The sequence below is a fragment of the Haplochromis burtoni genome, unplaced genomic scaffold (assembly GCF_018398535.1).
Source record: "Haplochromis burtoni strain Fernald_Lab_line unplaced genomic scaffold, NCSU_Asbu1 Contig_37, whole genome shotgun sequence".
Lineage (NCBI taxonomy): Eukaryota > Metazoa > Chordata > Actinopteri > Cichliformes > Cichlidae > Haplochromis > Haplochromis burtoni.
The window spans coordinates 1,062,471-1,084,911 of NW_024582398.1; the positions used below are offsets into that span (position 1 = coordinate 1,062,471).

Consider the following 22,441-nt stretch of genomic DNA (forward strand, 5'->3'; position numbering starts at 1 on the left):
ATCTCAGAGACTATCACCAAAAATTTTGGACATACAGCGATAAATGCCATTAAACAGTTTGTGTCTGATTATTGATGAACTGACTTTTAAGCCCGAGGTGAAAAAATGGTTACAAAAATACACCTTTCTTTGTAAACTGGGATTCAGTTTGCAGTTACACATTTCTGTGTACTGTAGGTGTGGTTAAGGTTACAATAATTAGAATTATAATGCCTGTATACAAATTAACATCGAGTGAACATAAGCCTATCCCACCAACCTGTGAAGAAGCGGCTGTAGTCCTGCTCTATTTTCTGCGCTGCCTCAAACTGCTCCCTGGAATGTTTCTGAGACAGTTTATCCCGCAGGTACAAAGGGTCCTTCTGCTCCCTGAGGAAACATCAGCCCTGTCAGCCTGCTACGAAACCTCATTTCAAACACTCAAAGTGTCAGATTCTTGATGTCAACAAAACAGTCACAATTTCCATATTTTGTATTACTAAAAATCTGCAGACATGTTTATAACAGTAATAATAGTGTGTGGATATTTTAATACATCTTGAACATTGCTAAATACAAATTTAGAGTGAATTTCTTTTATACAAAAATGTGAATACATTTATCCCAATTCAACTGCATATAAATTATTCATGTTTCTGGGCTGCTACTGCCAACATTAACTTAAATGAAAACCATTTTCCTGGAAATTCTACTGGCAGTAATAGACAAGAAAGTCTTTTTGGATAAATCAGCAAAGTTAACAAGGATCAACTACCCTTATTAGCATTTTATCGAAATAAAATTTAAAAAAAATACTCAGATGTTGACTAAAGTAACTATAGATGCAATTTAAAGGAGATTTCTACTAGTTTTTACAGCAAAACTTCTCATTTCTGCCAAGAAATCTAACAGCTTAGCTTCAGTGAAATCTCCCTACTTTAAACCCATCCATCCCACTCAGTACCCATGACCGCACAAAGCCTTGAGAATTCATGTGTTTACCAGTCTTCATCTTTTACCTCTGACTTAACCTAGAATGCCACTGTCTCTCTCCTTTCACTCATTATGCAGTCAACATTTTGGTCTGCTGATGCTTCTCAGAGGATAGAAACCCATGAAAAACCTTGGGCTCCTGTCAGTTGCTGCAGCAGGCAGTGGGAGGTGTGTTTTTGTGTACATGGAAGCTGAGGCCGGCAGGGCATCGTGTGTTTTTAGCCACCCACACCACGAAGCGGAGCCACAGGCCTCGTGAGCCCCTCCCAGGACAGCTGGCACTCAGCTGATGACAGCGAAGGCTTAGCAGGAATCAATCTGAACCATGTTTGCCTGCTGCACCGTTTCATAGATTTATGGACGCGTGTGTGTACGTGCGTGGTGGAAAAAGCCTGTTCCTGCCCGACCCGAGTTTGCCCTGATTTGCATGCGTTTGTGTGCGCATGTGCATGAAGCACCATGCCGAAGGTTCAGCAGATTTAATCTTCCCACGGATTACAAATGAAAAAGCAGAGGATCTGTGAGCCATCACCATCAGTCGATGAAAACAGGTGGTGGAAGAGAGCACGTCGTGTCTTCGCAACTAATGATGCTGATCAAATTTTGGTTGATCAATTCGTTTTGTTATGGATGGAGGGCAAATGTGATTATAAAACCAGCAAGACTTCTGCGGATGCCAATTTCCCAAGCAACTGTCTCAAGCCAGATAAAATTAAGCATAATCAGGAATAATCAGTCCTTCAAGCGAGAATGGCTTTAAAATGGGGGAACTTTAAGTAATCTTTAAATAATTCTTTATGACCTGACATTTTTAGATTACATATTGATTTAATGCCCAAGTAGTTATTTGCAAAATAGAAACAGATTATTCGTTTAGTTCAGAATATACGGATGAGTTTTGTTCATGAATGTGGCTTTATTTGAAAATGCTATGGCCCACATTTTCCCCTTTCTTCTCAGAAACAGCCTCCAGAGGCAAAAGCTTTGGATGAGTTCTCTCTGTATGTTGTTCAAGGTTTGGAGCTTGACAAATAACTGGGTAAACAAAACTGGTACCACAACACAAAGCATGCTCAACATGTCTGACAGGTAGAAATAAAAAAAAAATATTTTAAAAGTCAAAGCAGGCATGAAATTACTCACTTTATCTGCTTGGCATTTTTGTAGCGGATGAATATGATGATTGGGTAGATGTGAACCATGTGAAGACGTTCAATGGCGTGAGGGGCAATGTCAAGTAAGCAGTGACAGTCCTATGAGAGAAGACAACATGAGAAATGGGAGATGTTTCAAAAAAAGTACACTGCAGAAAAGATCAAGTACTTATTTTCACGCTCTGTGTGTTTAAAGACTTCTAGCAGTTTATGGGATATCAACAACAACATAAATGTCAACATAAAAAAAAAAATAAAGGTTCTTTGAAAATATGTAGCCAATCAAGTTATTTTAATCAGTTTGGAAGTTTGGCTGTATTGCATTATTTGGAATGCAGTTGAAAGTCCTCTGAAGATTGTAAGAAAAGTTGGAAAGACAGCAGTGCATAAACTTCAAGATACAACTGCTATTGGTGCAGGGTCATAAATGTGTCATTTCTGGACAAGCAAATCAATAAATAGTGCAGATTAAGGTTATTTTAAATTTACCTTTTCTGTGATTTCTTTTATTGAGGCGACTGTTGTCACGTCAAAATGCCCACTCCTCCGTTTGTAATCAATGAACACACAATCCTTTACTCCACGCTCTATTGCCTGCTGAGATGCCTTCATAATTTCTAAAAGTAAAAAAAAAAAAAAAAGCAACATTTTTTATTTTAATATACACGTCAAGTTCTCTGATCTTTGAGTTTCATGTTAGGTAGCTCTCAGTGAAATCTCCCTGGCGCAATAACACAAGTCTGATGGACACACACATCCTTCATGTATAAATTCACACAAATCAGAAGCTCACCAGGCAAACAGCGACAGAACTTGGTAGGAGCCTCCTTCTCCAACATGTCCTTACAGGCCTCCACTAATGGACCCAAGATCAGCACTGGACGAGGCGAAGAGCACTCCACCTTCTGAACCCGCTGGTACATGAGGCTCACGCCGTCTGTGCAGGGAATAAACCAAAGCAATTTATTCCAAAGGCATAACAGGAGAGAGACACTGCCGCTCATTTTAACCATGGTTTCTGTGTCATGTGAAAGCTTCAGCTATATAAACACATCTTCATGCCTGAGATCTGCCTCACAAATCTGGCAACAAATTATCATGTAAGGTTAATAGGGACATTCATAGTAGCAGTTTCTATCTAGTATCAAGCCTAAAGAATAAAATTTGAACTTTTCAAACTTGAGTATTATTAAGTCTTAGAGATTAGGCTTAATTGGGAGACGGCTTTTAAATAAATAAATAAATAAATAAATAAATAAATAAATAAATAAATGTATGTATGAACTTTTCTTTAAACACTTAAAGGGAACTGATTTTAAACACCAAAGACTAAAATTTATTTGGTAAAACTGTGGTGTCTGTGATGAAATGTAATTATGTTTGTTGCACCTCCAGATGCAGCTGTGTGAAGTCTGATAAATTGACTGAAGTCAAGACTATATCCAGTAAATTAAATCTTGGATGCTTAGAAAGTGAGCAAGCCTCTGCAGCGTGCTCCACATTCAAACCTCTGACAAATCTGCCTGTGGTTGAACAGATTTGTGGGTAATTTTAGGTCCAACTCTTGTGAAGGAATGTGTGAAATACAATAATCAGATTCTGCTGTATTCACCGTGAACTTTTTGATTTCAAACAGTCCTTTGTAAGTTTAACAATGTGACGACAGTATAATGCAATGCTGGTGAAGTAAGCGCTCAAGAAAATCCAAATATGTGCTTATTCCACAATCAACCTTTCTTATACAATTATGTCTTTTTTTGTGCATTTTTAAATGAAGTTGTGTTTAGAAGAGGGTTTCTCACCCTCTGTGATGGGTAAAGAATCTGTGCTAATGGCGTCCAAAGCCGTCATGTCTTTTCCATCCTTGGATCCACTCCGTTTGTGCTTTAGCCTCCGGCGAAAGAATGACCTCCGAGCAGCAGCAGACAGCGTCCTGCTAGTGCCGTTTTCATCCTTCATATCAGCCATGCTGTGTCTTCTGTAGAATTCCTGGTCCATCCTTATGGAGATAATATTTCAATCCATATCAACATGCTATCAAACTAATGTTCTTTAACATTAAAGTTTGATGAATGTAGAATTTCTCAACAGATTTTCTAAATCAGAAAACCACAAATTCTTACACTGTACTTACATGTATTTACTTGGAATCTGTCCTCTCTCTAGTTTCTGTGCACTCTCATCAAGCTGCCAGGCCATCCAGAAGCCAAAATTACCATTTGGTAGTGTGTCTTCAACATAAAGGATGTCATCTTTCTTAAAGCTTAGCTCCTGCTCCATTTCTGCCACTCTCTCATAAAGTGCTCTGCCAAATATGAATAAAGTAGTTGGGGAAGATGTCAATGGCATGATAAACAAAACTTTGCAGACTATAATGGAAAAACAAGTCTTACAAGCTATACTCTACAAGCTTCAACGAGTTATTGACCTGACACACAAATCACCAAAACATGTCTGTTCTGTTAGCTCAATGTTCCCAAACTTTACTGCCCATTTCCCGGTGGTTAGGTTCCATTTTGGATTTTGTTTAACATAAAATTAAAAGGCACAATATTCATGTCATCTCAGCAGTTTAATTTCAGTGGCCTGATAAATATTCAGGGTACCTTATGAAAAATCCATCTCCGGGACTCTCTCTTACTGCATCAAGGTTGTCTGCATAGTTCTGGACCTTGAAGGTGATCGTTTCAGCTGGTTTCAACAATTCCAGGTAAGCATCTTCTTTAGTTTTGTTCTTCATGCTGACACCATTGTACTGTTTAAAAAATAAATAAATAAATTAAAACTATAAAGACAATCATCTATAAGACAGAAAGCAGTCAGATTCTATGTCTAAACCTGCTTTAATGTGCTTTTCTTCTAGCCTCAGAGCATTATAATACAGGTACACAAATCACACAATTATGTCCAGTATTGTTTTCACTACAGCTACTGCAACTTACTTTTTATTGAACACATGACAACTTTGGTGCATCACAGTTATTGACAAATATGAGAGATACCTCCAGCATCAAATCTCCAGGCAGTAAACCATCAGGACCCCTAGCAGGGCTGTCATCATCTAAACTCTCCACAAAGATGCCATAAAGGTTCCCTCCACAGATCTGAACTCCCAGCTCCATGTGGATCCTCTTCAGCCTCACCAACCGATACTCTGGAACCCTGCGTGGATTTGAACCAGGAAGCCTGAAAGAAAAATACATTTTAAGAAGTTCGACCAGTAGATTCAAAGTCTATTTTAAAGGGCTGTATTAAAACACCATATCAACCCAGCGAACATAAAAGCAGATATAAAGCTACTACCTGGAGGAGATGTGTGGACTAGTGGCAGGAGTCGTTTGTTTGGATGCAGGAGTAATCGTGCCTTCATCCTGCTCACTCAGTAAATCTACAGTGGAGTGATTGTCCGGTGTGGTGGCTCCACTGTCATGGGGTGACGGCTGGTTGCTGATGGATTCCATCCGAGAACTAAAAAGATGAGAAACAAAGTCAGAATCTTTTCTAATCATTTAATATTTTACCCTAAAGTCCAAATAACTGTTTTTTAGAGAATACACTTTAGGGTTTGTTTACTGTTATAGCACATTCGTGCCATCTCCTTTTTAGTGTTAATATTTGTTAATCATAATTACATAACCCATTTCTTATTCCTGTGCTACAGTATGAAGTCTTTACGATTGTGTACTCATGCGTTTGCTTTGCACATACTGTGCTTTATACAGAAAAGGGCACTGCTAAGCTCTCGTCTCCCTCTTACCCTGAACGAGAGTGATTCCCCAGCTGAAACATGTGTGGATTATACTGAGCCAAAATGGTGACCGTGTCACATTGCTGCCCGATCACCAGCCGTGCCTGCTGCTCATTGGCATTGCGAAGGTTGATTCCATTAAACTGGAAACAGAAGGGATTCATTAGAGGCAGAAAAAAAATAAAATAAAAAAAATAATAAATCATGGATATGCAGTAAAGTAGCTAATGTACCTCAAGAAGTTGATCTCCGTACTCTAATCGAGCTTGATGAGCAATGCTACCTGCTGTCACTTTGGACACAAACACTCCGCCATTCTCTCCACTCACAATGGAGATACCAAGCGGTTCTGCTCCCTTCTGTACCGTCACATTTCGTGGCTCCCCCAGGTATGGCCTTCAGGGGGAAAAAAGAACATTTATGTGTTTTGACATCTTATAGAAAAGTTGCAAGCATGCAACTTTGGGGAAGAAAAAAAAAAAAAAAAAAAATTAGAATAAGACAACCAAACTCCTGGAGTTGGAGACAAATGAACAAGCTGAGGATAATACATCTGTGCCGGCTGCTGAGGTAACGGCTCCCTAATTCCAGTGTTAAATAACATGAATTCAACAATGAAAAAAAAAAAAAAAAAAAAAAAAAATTTGAATAAGCTCTTCCCTTCAATCTAATGTTTTCCTACACAATATGAGTCTGCATGCTACCATGCATGTCATGTATGCAAATAATCACAGAATCATGTGACATTTTTCACACAAATGTGTATTGTTCAAACAATAATATGCACGTACCAGCCACAACATTAAAAACCCCTTGCAGGTAAAGTAAATAACAGTAATCACGATCCTGGTATGTGGCTGATACCACCCACAAAAACAGCAGCACCATATGAAGGCAACGACAGTCCCCAACTGGACAATGTCAGGGCCTCCAACCTCTCAAAATCCCAATCTGATCAAGCATCTGATGCTTGAGCCTGTAGCCTCATGTCTGACAATACCAGACACGCTCAAAGGTCAAAGCTGTTTTTGTAGCACACTGTACCAAGAACAAGGTTTTAATGTTGTGGCTGATGTGCCAAGCGTGCATTTTCAAATCCCACTTCATGTCATGCAATCATACAACATTTAACAGCATTCTGAATAAATAATGAGCAGAGAAGATGACGACCTAAGGATACACATCCATTTCATTACTGCCATTATTAAACATTCAAAAGAATCTAGCACCGCTGCTGCAAAGTGAGTCTAGACTGTAACATTTATATATGCAGAGTGTAGGCAGAATGATAAGATCTGTGCTCCAACAGTCCTGCAGACAGTGCTTATACTGTATGTGCTACCAGCACAAGACAAACCTCAAGCTTCTTAAAGAGAAGAACTTGGGCTTAATTCCAAGTGGAGGTCTAACAGAGGAAGTGCAGTAAGAGACAAATCTGAGAAGCAGAATGACAGGGAAAAAATAAAAACAGACAAAGACAGAAAGATTTCAAGTTACAAGGCTCAGCAGCAGAGAAGAAAGTGAAGATAATCAAATGATAGATTGTGGTGACAGTGTTGGATGGAGGCTTGAGGCTTTGTTTACTGCTTTGCAAGCATTTAATCACAATGAACCAGACAAAAAGTACAGACAAATGGTGGAAAACATGTCTTGTGGTGCTGAATCATGGTGGGATAAAGATTCGGACAATGACGAGGATTCGGTTGGCCTACCCATCCTTTCGCCTGTCACCAATTGAAGCAGGGCTGACTGATATCCTAGGTTGGGTGGAAATGGAGCTCTGCGATTGGCTGCTAGTGAAAGACGACGTGTCCAGGTTGACAGGGGACATTGGAGGTGTTGGGCTGCTACCCTCCGAATGTGTAAGTGAGCCTGGAGTGACAGAGGATATAAAAAAATTGAAGTAACATTTGGTACCAGTAGATGTTGCTCCCAGACTGAACAGTACCTTTGTCAGATCCAGTGGCGCGAGGATAACGAATTGGAGGGATCTTAATCCGTTCTGCTCTAAATTGAGTACCAGAGGTGCCTAAGAAAAAACAGGAAATTTATTAAAAGGGTCAGTTGACCCATAATGGAAAAAAAAAAAGAAAAGAAACATTTTCCTCACACAACTGAGGGTATCCAACCATGTTGATATGGGAATTCCCCAGGAAATATATGAACAACTGTGATAAGCCCCTTTCCCCGACACTGCTAATCTAAATATTTACCACAGAGCGAATGTTTGATGTAGCCAGTTAATCACCATCGTCTCCTGAGCCAATTAAACTGCTACAAGACTTCCTAACTCATTACAGGAGAGTTGCATTTAAAACTGACATTTCATAAATATAATGAGTTTAAGAGTAAAATTAAAGTTAAATAATTTTGTGTCACAGAAGTCCGTGTTTGCTAACAATGCAACGACGCCAGTTAGGTGTTTTGCTAGCAGTGATAAATAGTGGGCTAAATAAGTGCGGACTGAATTAAAAAATTTTAAACAACATTATTCACATTTTAAACATGTAGTGATTACCATAAAACTAGGGCACCATACATACTCATTCTGTTGCTGCAGGGCAAGGAGTTAGTACTGTGTGGTGGTTGGCTGCAGCTCCGCTCAGTCGGGTTTCCAGTGCGCTTGTGGCTGAGGTCCAGACTGAGGCGACCTTGATGCTGGGGGCTAGAGTAGAGGAGGGGGGGAGGAAAAAGAAAAGGCCTGCGTAAGTCCCCCGGCAGTCAATTATTCAACCCAGGGCAAGATATAATTTGCTACATGCCATCTGTCCATGAGATCTGGGGCAGGATACACAGTTGTTTCGCTGCTATAAATACACCATTCAGGATTTAGCAAATCTGTGGTTAAAATGAAAAACGGTACTACTAGAACTAATGTCTACTTTGCAGTAAGCATCAAAATAAACTGTTAAATCTATATATATATAATAAAAAAATAAAAATAAAGAAAAAACCCATCTGAAATGGTCTTTTATTTCTAACTAATGCACCAAAAACCAGAAGTATGCAGAATACAATCACAGCAAAAAAAAAAAAAAAAAAAAAGAATACAGAATAATTATTTATTAATCTCTCTCTCTGCTTCAAAAGAGACAACAGTCTAATAGTCGAGATAAAATATCAGTTTTCTAACAGATATAGATATTTCAAGATGTCGTAACAAGGAAAAAAGTAAACTTAAAAAGCATTTGGAGAACACATTTCTCCAACGAGGCCGATGACCTAGCTCAGAATTTCTTAACGACGTGACCTGGTTCTGTCCCAAAATCTGGTGGCTTTCTTTGTCCCTGCTCCACATTTCCACCAAGTTGTATTTGACTAGCTGCTGCATTATCTGTCTAACAGACAAAAACAGCACTGAAGATACTCTACCTGTCGAATAATTCAATTAATCATGGGTGAACTCTATTAAGTCAATTCAAAGACCTGGAATTGAGAGTTCTGTTTCACCGACAAATTGTAGTGGTTTAGTCGACTCAGCTACCTTCTTCCTATTAAATGTCTGCAGTGAATGAGGTGTGATTGAAACAGAAAATTTTACTTGACACTATATGCAAAATAAGTATACTCATTAATTCATATATTCACATGGCAAAATGACAAGATTTATTTTTAGGATTCACAACAGTAAAAAGGCTCGTGAAGAAGAGTTGGACTCGTGCATGTTGAAAAGACTGACAGAACACCTTGTGTGTGTATGAGGATGACTGCTCGAGCTGGGAGCTGGAGGAGGGTTGTTGGCCTGGACCTCATGGCTCCAGGCTGTGTAGACAGGGTTCCTCATGACAGCCGTCACAGCAGGGCAAGGGGCAAAACTTCGTTGTGCAGGGTCTGGAGGACAAATAGTGGGATTAGACATCAACAAGTAGTAGTTATGTGACACTTCCATCCTATAAATATCAAGCCTTTATTAGTTCAATAGAAAAAACCCCAACAAATCGAAATCAACTTTCTATTTTTATTATTAGTGATCCATGCAGTGTTTGGAAATGTGAAAAAAAATGGAAAAAAGTGAACACATTAAGCTGTTCCCATAACTTACGTGATGCAATGCTACTGTAGCTTTTGGGTGCATATTGTACGCTGTACCGATTGGTTCGTATAGGAGAGAAACGTAACAAGTCCACTGGCTCTGGGGAGTGTTCATCGTTAGAGAAACTCTGTACCTGCAAGGAGCAAACGTACAGCTTGTAAGCCTTTTAATTTTTGAGGAAATAAGGGACACAAAATAATACAAACCATAGCATCTATAAAAATGTCAAATAGTAAATTCCTCAACATGTTCTTTAAATACTCAGTTACCTGAATGGGAACAGGAATGTGCAATGGAGTCACATTTCGACGTAGTGCTGGTGCTGATTTTGGCCGGTATCTCTTTTTTCCTTGCACTTCTGTCCTGTACCGGTTCTCCTCCTCTTCTTCCTCCTCAGCAGGTTTCTTGGAGCTGCCCTTGGCCTCTCCTGGAGGGCCATCATTGAAATAGCATTGGTTTCCCACCTCTCCCTTGTCCTTAGGATTCGTAGCTTGGGCAGGGGATGCCGGTGGTGTGCCGGTGGTAATGGTGGAGTCCGACGCGGAGCTGTTCTGCTGCCGATGCTTGAACCTAAACGAGTCGCTCCTTGCTGGTGGGGTGGGGGGTGTCTGAGCAGATTCAGACACTGAGCTCTGCGGTGAGTGAGACAGGGACATGTAGTCCAGTTTTTGGGCTGCATCAGGTCTCCTGAAAGCATTCATGTCAAAAATAGACTTCCTCTGTTTGGGCTTCTTATAGATGGACAGTTGGGTGTACTCTGAAACAGTTCCCACTATGACTTTAGGCCATGTGCCTCCACTGGGCTTGACTGGCGAGCTCTGCACTCGGTCCACAGCAGCCTGTGGTGAGCTGCAGTCGGACAGAAGAGGGGTGAAGGTAAAAGGCCGATGCTGGAGGTCCTGCCTCCGGTAGCAGAACTCTGGGTGGGGTTCCGAAGGACTATGTGAGGCAGAAAAGGAACGGGAATGCGGGGAACCATTGGAAAAGGGTTTGTGGTGGGAGTGAGTGCTGCCACTGCTGCTATTCAGGGAGTCACCGGTATCCTTGCAGGCTTCCTCCCCTCTGCTGCCAAAGTCACAGCTACAAATGTCAGTTTGTGTGGAACAATTGTGCTTAGAGTTTCTGCAGTTTCTCGTGTGGCCCTCACAGGACTGGAGTCGCGGGTTCTTTTCAGAGTCTCTCAAAGTTTCATATAAACTCTGGCCAGAACAGCTTTGGGGAAAGAACTGTGCAGGAAGAAATGTTGATAAATATACATTAAAATAGTTTAAATGCAATAAATAGCTTCCGATGAAATGGACGATCGCTGACATTTTTAACCAAGAACTTGAGATAGCATTTAAAAATTAAAGATACTGGTAGCAATTAAGGTTTAAGAAGACTTTGCATTGTCTATTAACCCAATGAGCATTTGCACGAAGTAAGCATTGTACAACTAGCACAAAGCCTGACTATTGGGAGTCTATTAGAAGAAACAGCAGTATGTGATGTTACAGTTGTGAGAAGTAAAACAGAGGAATCTGTATGTGTTTGGGCTACGGAGTTTTTACCTTCATGAGGGAGAGGCTGAGAGAATTTCGGCAGTTTCTCAGCAGAGACTCACATTCAGAGAGCGACTTGTTATCGAGCGCAATTCCATTGATCTGAGAAAAAAGAGAAAAAAAAAAAAAAAAGTCCCATAAATAAGAGCCTACTTACCTAGACATCATCATCATCATCGTACTCCATCTTGAAATGGCGTCTGCAAATGTGCTAGTTATGGTTAGAATTTAGATTACCAGTATCTGAGGTGCGCACATCCTCATTACACAACATTAACCATTAAAATGATGGCTGATGTGTACTTGGGTACAAAAATAGTGGCCACCTGCCCTTAAAAGAAATTAAGTCCCAAAAAATTCCTCGATTAGGATTATGGAGGTACTTTATTTTTTTAAAATATCAGATTCCTGTAAATAATGCAAGCCTTTTTTAATAATAAAGTGAGATCATCATACTGAATTCCCTGTCTCAAACATGTAGGTATGACATCAAGACAATTCAGGACTTAAGTAGGATTGTGAGACCTCCCAAAAACGAAGCTTAGACACATATTCAGTACAGTTACTGATACTGATATCAAAGCAGCCAGCTATGATAGAGTGCATGATGTAAGACTATAAGCAAATGATGGTCTATTAATGAATTTTGGGTCCTGGGCAGTGTTAAAGCTGCCAGGGATAAAATTATAGCATAAGGACAAATTACAATATAAAAGACAGATTCAGATCATAATGGAAGCCGTTTGGAATAACCGGCATATTCCAGACCAATAAAGTGTAACATATATGGTGGTCTAAAACTTAAATATAGTCAAGCCAAAAAATGATTCCCAGTCATGACTTTTTTTTTTTTTTTAATCCAACATAAAAGTGCTGAAATCAAAAGATAAGTAGACTACATAATTGTGTTATGGCCTGTATGTATGGTTTGTGTGACAAGGCCAAGTTTGGGAATGTGCTAGCTTACTTTCACTAACCTTTAATCCTAGTTTAACTGACAGATTTTATATTATCTGACATATGAAAATTACAAAACTATGTTAATAGTGTGCAGCAGTGTACTGTGAGCATCTTTGTATTGTAGCTGATATTTTGGTACCTCCAGTGAATTTTTAGTAATGTCAGATTTTACTTCATCTCAGAGGTCAGCCTCACTGGAAGCCCACAGTCTCCATTATATCCTCTCTATGTAACAGTGAAACTGGCTGCATTACCTCATGTTCATTGAAGTTATGAAATGTATACATATACACAACAAATTTCCTCTGTTTCAACACTGTACTTTGAAGGCAAGTAGTTGGAACATGCTGCAGTTGTGCTTGTCTTAAAACAACTTGAATGTGGTCAGTAGAGGGCACTAGAGACCACAGCCATCTCTTGATAACAAACAGGCTTTTATCAAACAAATGATAAACTTTTCAGTGATCATACTTACAGCTAACAGTCTGTCACCAATAGTGAGATTGCAGTCTTTAGCAGCTGGGCTGCCAGCAGCCAAAGTGGCAACAAACACTCCACTTTCCAAACCTAGTCCACTGTCTATGAGGAAAAACAATTAGAAAAAAAAAAAAAAACACACCCCAATTACCATCACATATACAGATAATTAAACGCAAATACTTTGCACTTTAATGTCATTACTAGCTTGTCAAGGCAGACATTATAACGGTGAAGTTTATTACTTATTTGGAAATTGAAGCTGACCTTTGTGTCCAGCTAAGTTTATCTGGATTGGAGTGATGATCCGTCCTCCTAGTGACTTTCTTCTACGAACCACCATATTAATCATGCCCTCACCACTCAACACAGCTTTGATCACCTGCTTCCTGTCTTTATTGGTCAGGTCCACGTCATTTATTTTAAGCAACCAGTCATTTACCCTGAACAGAAATAAGAGAGAATATAATAATAATGAAAAAGAAGCCAACTATGATGTGTTGTGTAAATTGACATGTATCAAAAATCTGATTTTCTGAGTGCTGCATACTAAATTTTACAAGTGAAAATATGAAAATGTGTTTCTATTCTCCAAATAAAGCTTATTATTAGAACCAAAACTCAGGTGTCAAATGACAAAGGGAAATCAAAACATTTATATACACTGAGGAGGAAAGTGACAGTTACCTTAATCTTCCCTCAGCAATACTTCCTTTATCCACCTTAGTTACAAATACACCACAGTCCCCTGGTAAATAGGGATCATTTACCCCTTCAGCAATATCAAATCCAAGTGCTTTCAAATCCATGTCCTGCAAAAATGAAAAATCACGAGGAATATTATGACTTTTTGATTCTGAATTAGTTCATTCATTAAGTGCAATTCTCTAAAGGCAAATCACATTTCTTAAAAAACAAAAAAGAAAACTAAATGATCCTTACTCTGTGCTTCTCAAATTCTACAACTTCTGTCTCCCACTCCATTGAGTCAGTGTCTATGGCTGAATCATGTGAACTGTGGGCCATCAGCTGACGATATCTTGCTTCCTTTTCCAGCTCATCTTCCAACTTTTCTCTGCAGGAAACATGAAATATGTAGCTCTTCAGTAAGTATTTCAAAGTAATTTGAACTGTCCTGTGTAAATAAAATTCATCCACTGGGTGGCACAAAAGATCATTAAGGAAGAGAAGCACTTTTAACACAAATATAAATCAATGAATAATATTCAAGTTTACCTAAAATAGAACACAAGACATTTATCTGTCTCAAAAACAACTTTTGGGAGAAATAACGCACTTTAGTTCTTTGAGTTCCCGCGTCGCATCGTTCTTCTGCTTTCTCATGTCATCCAGATTCCTCAGAGCGTCTGCCAGATCACTCACAGCTCTATCCCTTTCTCGTCTCAGGTTGTCACACAGTGTACTGAGTGATGCACATATTGTCATCAGGTGTCACAATAAAAAACACACAAGCTATTTTTGCCCAAGTCTCCTCGCAATGACATGCATCTACATCTATATTTTTAAAAAACAAATTCTTACCGAATGCTCTCTCTTTCTGCTACAATCTTGTCCCTCTCCTGGAAGGCCCAGTCCCGCCGACACTTGGCGACCTCAGCCTCCTGCAAGGCCTCCTTCAGCTCCTGCGAGATGGCCTCATACTGCTTCCTCAGAATCTCGATCTCCTTGGTGGCTCGTTCCATGTTCATGGTGGCAGAGTCCTGTTCCTGCAGGAGTAGATCAAATTGATGGGTGATAAATGTCACCGGAGAAGTGAAGGTGCTTTTAGTCCAATATGGTATTTGATAACATGTGGCAAATTCTTCTAAATTTGTGTCATAAGAAAGTATTTTCATCTTTCACCCACTCTGTACACTAACTTTGCAGTAATATTATACTCAACACATGTTTTTAATTATCAGCTTTACATCATTTTGGTGCGAGTTAAGCCTTGAAAGCTCATTGATGTAAATACCCGTTTGACAGCAGTCATCTTGACTTGACATGGCACAAACACAGATGTTACAAATTAGAATAATGAATCTTGTCCTCTATTGAGGTGAAGCTTTAATGTGATTAGTATCACCTGTGTTTACCTCTAGCAGCAGCCAGAATGGCTGCTGTGAGAAAGGTTTGTTTGAATAATAGATCATTTATTTTTTCTGCTTGTACACTAATCAATAGACTAAATAAAGTGCTTTGTTTTGGTTTTTTGGGTTTTTTTGGGGTTTTTTTTTTTTTAAATACAAGGTATTAATTACAAGCTATGAAGACATTTTGTTGCTTTTTTTAAGAAACAAAACTTTCAACTTAGCTGACTCCATCCATCCAAAAACAAATTTCTGTAAACTAAGATGTAGTTTCCATCTATGATGTATAAAACAGCCATAGACTGGATTAGGTATATAAACCAGATATAATAAAACAAATGTAAAACTCAGTCTGATGGTGTATCTAGAGCGCTTGCACTAGATACACTGTTGCATTAATTCCATTTCAGTCTACAGTTTTGCTTAACAATCCATTTCTGACGCAGTGCAGATTTCTGGTGTACTTGGAAGTGAGGGTGAGGCCTGTCACTACAATTATTGGTAATTTCCTAATGTAGGCATCCCTGACTTTTATAATTAATCTGACAATCACTGTAAACAGAATGATGGGTGAGTACACATTTCTCAACAGAAATCAATATGTAGAAACCAGCCAGCCGATTGAAGAAAAAATAAAATAAAATAAAAAACTACTACTATGTGAGATGGGATGAAGGGATTACTGTCAGAGAAATAAACCAATCCCTCCATTTGTGATGATAAATCATCTGTCCGTCTGGCTACCTGTCTGGCCTGGTAATACTCTTGCAACAGCTGGTCCCTCTGGATGATGGCCTCTGTCCTCTCCTTCCGGGCCACATCTCTTTCCTCACGCACTGTTTCGATGTCTTTGCAGGCCTGGTTCAGCTCCTTTTGGGCCTCAGCTTTGTCCTTGACCTCGTGACAGAATTTCTCCAGCAGCTCATTCTTTTCACAGATTGCTCGGTCCCTGTCCACCAGCGCTGAGGCCAGCTCCTTCATCAAAAAAAATAATAATAATAATAATAAAGAAAATAAAGAAAAAAAAAGTAAATTTCTATATCTTTTTAAATTTTTACCTTGAGAATTTTGGAATATTTTAATATGATTTGCATATTGTTGTACATTTCCTTTTATGCCAACGTGTTTCTTACATCGCTGTGATTCTGGAATTCCCTCCTTGGGGAGGAATACATTCTTATCTCAGCACAAAGATATGCTGCCAGACAAACTTCCTATTAGATGAAGAACTAAAGAATTTTGCTCCTCTTAAAAGGATTTTTTATGTATTTATTTTGGAGAGCTTCTCAAGTTCATTTTACACAGAAGAGTTAAAAAGCATAACCAAATTTCTCTTCCTGAACTGTGGGTTTTAATAGCAGTGATCATGACGTGGTTACTTTTTAGCCACCCTAAACCTTTGACTGTTGCCAAAAAGAATGACTTCAGCAGTTTAACGACAAGAGATATTTAAGACACAGATGTTACGCAAATGGTCATTCTTCATTAACAGTTTCACTTAAATTAAAAGGAGCCCTGTAAATCTGAAGAAATTAATTTCTTTATAGTGCATGTATATTTCCAAATGTCTCTTATCACAATAGTTATTCCTCCAGTGCTTTCTGATCCCGTCTGTGAAATGGTTAACCGTTTTCAGTTCTCACTGATGATCCCTCATTTTAGCTTTTACCTGTCGGAGAGCCTCCAGCTCCTCACTGGCCACCCGTCTCTCTGACGAAGTGCTCTTTAGCTTCGCCTCTGCCATCTCCAGACCCGTCTGGAGCCTGTCCACCTCTTTGATCACCTGATCCCGCTCACTCATGATCAAGCGATATTCACTGATTACAGAGTCCCGCTCCTCCTTGTACTTCTCGCTGTCCTTTGCCGCCTTGAGCTGCTGGGTCTTGAGCCGCGTCACCTCAGACTGCAGCCGTTCCATCTCTCGCTGTAGCTCCTTATTGTGGGCTGTGGCCTTGGATAGTTCTTGGTGGGTGTTGTCAAACCTGCATCAGGCAGGGATTAAGGAATGCAGTGGATTCAATGCCTCTATTAAACTCCAAAGGGTAAACATTTCTACTCCGTCTTGTGCTTAAAACATTAAAATCATGAACAATAAGATCATAGACTGATCAAATGTGGAATTTAAGCATCTAAAAAGAAAACTATAACTGGGAGGACATCCGCAAAGCTTCATCTGCCTTGGATTAAGCACATTTTAAGCACTGTGCAGATCTGACTTTGGCTCTGTACTCAAGTATTCAGTTTGTAGTATAATTTGCTGCAACTGCTTTTTAGTTTTTTTAACAGTTGCTCAGTTTTTGTGTGAAGTTTGTAGCCCTGCTGGCTTTGTAGACCTAATAATTCCAGCTTTACCTTCTTATTGAAGAAGAGTATTGCTGCTGATAGTGGATGGCAGCATCTCTTTGTTTCAGCAGCATGTCGAGTTGCTTCTGCAGCCGGTGGTTCTCTTCCTCAGCCTGGTCCAAACGACTCAAATCGGCATTGTGACTGGCCAACTTGTCATTGTAGTGCTTCCTCAGAGTCTCATAGTCACTCTTCACGGCCTCCAACTTGTCCACAGCTGTGTCGTAGAGCTTGTTAAGGACATCAGAGGAGCCCTCTCTCATTACCTGCAAATAGCATTAAGTCGGGTTATTTAACGAATTAGAGGGCAATAATGGGACTATATCAAGATAAGAGCTGATGCAGTCACTTGGAAAAAGTTATCCGGAATACTTTTCAACTCTGTTAGATGCTGAAATGTTGTGCTGTTTGATATAAATCTAAAGTGAAGTGCCTAAATCATTTAATTACCCGTTTCAGTGGAGATTAAACAAAATGTTACTTTAAACTGTTGAAATATCACTTGAACTGTAGTGAACCAGATGATAACTTGTATCTAGCTTCTTAACATACTATAGGGCAGTCTGCTTCTGATGCAAGCAGCAACTGGGGTATACTACATGCTTTTAGCATGAATGGATAAGCTTAACTACCATTAAAAATGTATTGCCATTCAATTTTACTAGTTCTGTGGGAACTGTACAGGAAGCAATCGCAGGAGACTGTGGTCGAAACAGTGATTAATGTTACCAGTTTCACCAATTAGCAACCACAGCTAAAAGATGAAGACGCTCAAATGTACAATAAGTACAGTCGACCTGACAGACAGAATTGCTGTCAAATCAGCTGAATAAACTTTTTGACTTGCTACCAGTAAGTTAATTAAGTTAATTTAGTTAATTAAGCACTGATGAGATCCAATGGACTCAGTCTGGCTTCATGTTTACAAATATTTTGTTTGTAACGTTTAAATTACTATTGAATCTAATCCAAATCATGAACAGAGTGCCAAAAACGGACAAACCAGGACACATTTAGACATGAAAAATTATAGTATGTAACTGGAATCTAACAACTGTACAATAAATGTCTTCTCTGGGCTGGCATCACTTAAAACTAATTTGACTCCTAATTTGACTGAGGCTGAACAGTAGTTTATGCAATGATGACATGACTTCTAGAGACAATGGGGAACGTATCCTTGCTATCAACTAGCCCTGTTATACACATTCTCCATGGTTATATAAGGCATTGCTAACATTTAATGATATGGTCTTGTGACTGCAGTCACGGTGAATGTCAGACTGAGTAATGGTGAGAGACTCAGGTCAAGTCATTTTTGTAATCTGAAAGAATGTTTTGATGGATGGAGACATGGAGAGGACAGAGCTTGTCTGACCCCATTTGTCTGAACAACATTGTCCTTTTGGACATAATGGTCACCGAGACAAGAGCAAATTAATGTCCATCTCAAATGTCAAGATCCAACTGATTTTATGTCAGCGGCCAACTAGAGATGGAAAGGGGTGTCTGCAAGTGTCTAGATAGTATATACCCATTTATGTTTTTGTGTCTGTATGTTGTTTGTGTCCCATTTTTAAGCATGAATGGTGACAGAACTGAAAAATTACACAGGCACCTGCTGGTGTAGCATCTTCATATCAGCTACTTCCCTCTGATCATCATCATGCAGCCTCCTGAGCTCCTCGCAGGCCTGTTTCACATGGTTGTGCTCCCTGACCAGCTGGATGTTGTCCTGTCTCAGCACCTCGAGCTCCTCTTTCAGCTGGGTGTGCTCGCTCACCAGACGGCTGTGCAGTGTACTGTGGAGATAGCAGAATGGGTACAATCAAACCATGGGTGCTGCCAGCGATTTTTAAAATCAGCATTTACAGCACTGAATATATACATCTCCATCTACTGTGTCTCTGGCAACATATATTCAGCTAGTAAATCAAAAAAATACACACACACACACACACACACACACACACACACACACAATTTGGATCGCACCAGTTAGCCACAGTGTAGGATGAAGAAAGTAAGTTAATACTTGAATTTAGTAGCTAAAAGCAGCTTCTTAAAAACATCTGAAATGTTTGCTGTAGCCAGTTATGTCACTGCAGCTCTGCTGATTTGTGGTCAGGACTCTAACTTGGCCACTGGGACATGATTTACTGTTGTTGTTGATTTGCTTTAGGCCATTGTTTTGCTGAATCACCGAAACTCTTACAAACTTCAGGTCATAAACTGCTGCCTTGACATTCTCCTGGAACAATTTCTCGGTGCAGTTTCAAAGTAAACTGCATAAATTAATGATTGCAAGGTATATTAGCCCTGAAGCAGAACATCAGTCCCAAACTATGACGCTTCTTCTGCCATGCCTTACTGCTGGTCTACAGATTATTCTGACAGACGTAAGCACCATCTTTTTGTTTTTTATGATTCTTTTTAAAAAAAATATTTTATTAGTCAAGAGCAATTTCGTCTCCTTTTTGGCCTTCTTCCATTGATACATCATGTTGATGAGATTTCTGTGGGTGCTTTCCACTTCCTCTTGTGTTGTTTGCCCTCTTCTTTCAGGATTTCATTACATATTGTTCTTCTGGTGTCATCTTTCCAGCACAATCACGTCAGTCTTATCTCCTTAACTGGAACACCCAACTCGAAGCAGGTTTTGAAGTAGCCAGCACAACAGTTTGCATACAAATCTTTTGTTGCAACTGGAAATGACTAACCGCTGCAGTTTGTGGTCAAACTAATCATTTCAGAACTACCTAAATATTAAATTACACAAAGTACCCCGTGTTGACATAATTTCACATTCACAAACTGTTTTTTGTGTGTTAACTTTCACAGATGGTTTTACTGTGTTCTACCTACAGGCAATTAAGAATCACTAATTAACCTAATCCTGTTCTTGTACTGTGGGAGGAAGCCGGAGTACCCGGAGAGAACCCATGCAAACATGGGAGAACATGCCCTTCAGACAGGAGGTGGAGTCAAACTCAAGACCTTGCTGAGAGCCAACAGTGCTAACCATCACACCACCGTGCTGTCACTAAAAACAATTAATTAATTCATTTAAAGCCACAGGGCTGTTGTGGTCTTCCTGTCACTATATTAACATTAATAGGAAAAAACAAAACAAAAAAAAAAAAACACCGCACCTCTTATGTAATAAAGCTTTAACTTGAAATTTTCTAAAACATGAATCACTAATAGGACTAATTGAAATTCTTCAGAATTACTAAGGGTTAATGGTTAAGTGTTTAGCGACTTAGTAATTTAAGTACAATATATAACTGCTAGACATGAATGTGATTTTCCATTGACAAAAACATGCTGCTTAGAGTGAATGTTTGAGTACAGAGGCAGAGAGGACATTGATAAATAAAGACTCTCTCTGATGTGCAAACAGGACGCAAAAGTACAGGCTTAAACACGGACATAATCCTTCATCTGTCTGTTTGCATTGGGGGCCAGATGTTGGTTCCCTACACTTCAGAGGCTGTATGGCATCATTAAAAATCATACAAATGGACTAGCCTTCCCTTCATGTCAACTCAGTACAGCTTATTTCACTAGACACCAAATGCTCCGTTCGCAGCATTATCCTCACGGCAAAGATGCTCTGCCGCATACACAGGATTCACATACTGATTACAGAGCATGCTTATGGTGAACTCTTTACAAAAGGGTAATACTTATAGAGCATATTTTAGTCTCTTCCCTCAACCTTTAGCCAGAAATGTATGATTTGCCCTGCTACTAAATAATACAAATAGTCCCCCCCCCCCCTCAAACAATCCCAAAGATTAAATCAAATTGAAGAAGACCTGTTGGGATTTTTATAGCTTAACTGAGATTTTGAACTGATATAAAGGCTTCATCCCTATCACTCTTGCAAAAATAAAATCTGTTCTACGCAATCTGCTGTGAATATGTGAGGAAGAACAGAATACTGGCTAAAAATGCTGCAGGCTGAGCTTGAATGCATACAGCACAAATGCACCGGCTGTTAAAAAATTTACAAAGTCCCCTAGTAGGCTTTCCACTTACTGGTAGAAGTCTGCTTTCTTCACAGCCTCCTCGCACCTCTTCAGGGTGGTGCTATGCTGGTTCTGCAGGGATTGCAGGTCTGCCATTGCCTTCATACACTGCAGCTTCAGACGCTCATAGTCATGACCTGCTTTTGCATTCGGTCTATTTCACAGAGCAGGAAACAGGGAAACACACTTGCATCAAAAACCAAGTTCTGAGATGCCACATGGGACAATGTGAGAGCCATAAGTGAGATAAACATGCAAACTTTGTACTTTTGGGAGCGTAAGGAAAGAGAAAGTTCAACTGTATCCTCACATCTTATGCTCAACTCTAAAACAAAACGAGCACAAGTTTACGTCAAATAGCTCTTGCTTTTTTTTGGCAGGGCTTTTAAATGCTCAAGAATGCAAAATACCTCTATCTAAAGAGTGCAGGTAGAAACAAGATTGCTCTGCTTTTCTGCAAATGTGTTGGAAAACAGGCTGTAGAATGAGACTAAAACACTACCTGCAGTCATCAAAGGTGGTTCCAGGTGAAGAGAGGGCGAGACGTTTGCGTAGCTCATCCCTTTCACGCGTCACCTGTCTCAACTCTAACAGAATGGTCTCCATTTTCTCATTCACTTGGTGGCTGTCCATGTGGGCAGGTGGAGGGGAGGACGCTTGAGCAGGAGTACCTGTGTGAGTCAGCATGTCACTGGTGGCTTGTGCCGATCGCAAAGTTCAAATGATGCGAGTGACGGGGTTCAGTGCAGTTTTATTTATGTCAGCTAGAGTGTATAGCTATATTTCAGTAAAAATGTAGTCTATGTTCATCTGAGCTTCAAACTTGGCTAAAGAAATAAAATACAAACATACAAGTTCATGATTATGTTACGGGTAAAGAGCTTGACCATTATTTTATTTAATCTATATAATCGCTTAGCCAAAGTCACTTAAATATTGTCTGTCATCACTGATCTACTCATTCAGTTTTGAATATACCACAGAAATAAACAGTGATAAACACTGGTTCAGCTTCAACAGCACAGACCAATCCTCTCTTCTAGAGTAGAAACAGATCTCGTGTGTGTATTTTTAAATCCTTGTCACATC

At 39.5% G+C, this 22,441-nt stretch overlaps 1 protein-coding gene across 2 annotated transcripts in view; it reads right to left on the reverse strand.

Moving 5' to 3' along the window:
* The window catches only part of LOC102313411 (disks large homolog 5), a 30,777-nt gene that overhangs the window by 1,763 nt on the left and 6,573 nt on the right, over window positions 1-22,441 (reverse strand). The window contains exons 3-32 of one of the 2 annotated variants that reach the window (XM_042219729.1): window positions 21,855-22,008; window positions 21,363-21,506; window positions 18,937-19,120; window positions 17,328-17,584; window positions 16,645-16,957; window positions 15,720-15,950; window positions 14,428-14,612; window positions 14,183-14,308; window positions 13,828-13,960; window positions 13,573-13,697; window positions 13,153-13,328; window positions 12,884-12,987; window positions 11,458-11,550; window positions 10,177-11,133; window positions 9,917-10,040; window positions 9,561-9,705; window positions 8,418-8,539; window positions 7,823-7,903; window positions 7,587-7,746; window positions 6,108-6,270; window positions 5,884-6,017; window positions 5,430-5,594; window positions 5,129-5,312; window positions 4,733-4,881; window positions 4,261-4,431; window positions 3,929-4,125; window positions 2,920-3,063; window positions 2,616-2,743; window positions 2,116-2,225; window positions 260-369 (exon numbers count right to left, since the gene is read on the reverse strand). In XM_042219729.1, coding sequence (XP_042075663.1) covers window positions 260-369; window positions 2,116-2,225; window positions 2,616-2,743; window positions 2,920-3,063; window positions 3,929-4,125; window positions 4,261-4,431; window positions 4,733-4,881; window positions 5,129-5,312; window positions 5,430-5,594; window positions 5,884-6,017; window positions 6,108-6,270; window positions 7,587-7,746; window positions 7,823-7,903; window positions 8,418-8,539; window positions 9,561-9,705; window positions 9,917-10,040; window positions 10,177-11,133; window positions 11,458-11,550; window positions 12,884-12,987; window positions 13,153-13,328; window positions 13,573-13,697; window positions 13,828-13,960; window positions 14,183-14,308; window positions 14,428-14,612; window positions 15,720-15,950; window positions 16,645-16,957; window positions 17,328-17,584; window positions 18,937-19,120; window positions 21,363-21,506; window positions 21,855-22,008 — 5,469 coding nt within the window. Of the gene's footprint in view, window positions 1-259; window positions 370-2,115; window positions 2,226-2,615; window positions 2,744-2,919; window positions 3,064-3,928; window positions 4,126-4,260; window positions 4,432-4,732; window positions 4,882-5,128; window positions 5,313-5,429; window positions 5,595-5,883; window positions 6,018-6,107; window positions 6,271-7,586; window positions 7,747-7,822; window positions 7,904-8,417; window positions 8,540-9,560; window positions 9,706-9,916; window positions 10,041-10,176; window positions 11,134-11,457; window positions 11,551-12,883; window positions 12,988-13,152; window positions 13,329-13,572; window positions 13,698-13,827; window positions 13,961-14,182; window positions 14,309-14,427; window positions 14,613-15,719; window positions 15,951-16,644; window positions 16,958-17,327; window positions 17,585-18,936; window positions 19,121-21,362; window positions 21,507-21,854; window positions 22,024-22,441 lie in introns of both variants that reach the window. The other variant, XM_042219728.1, reaches the window with a different exon arrangement.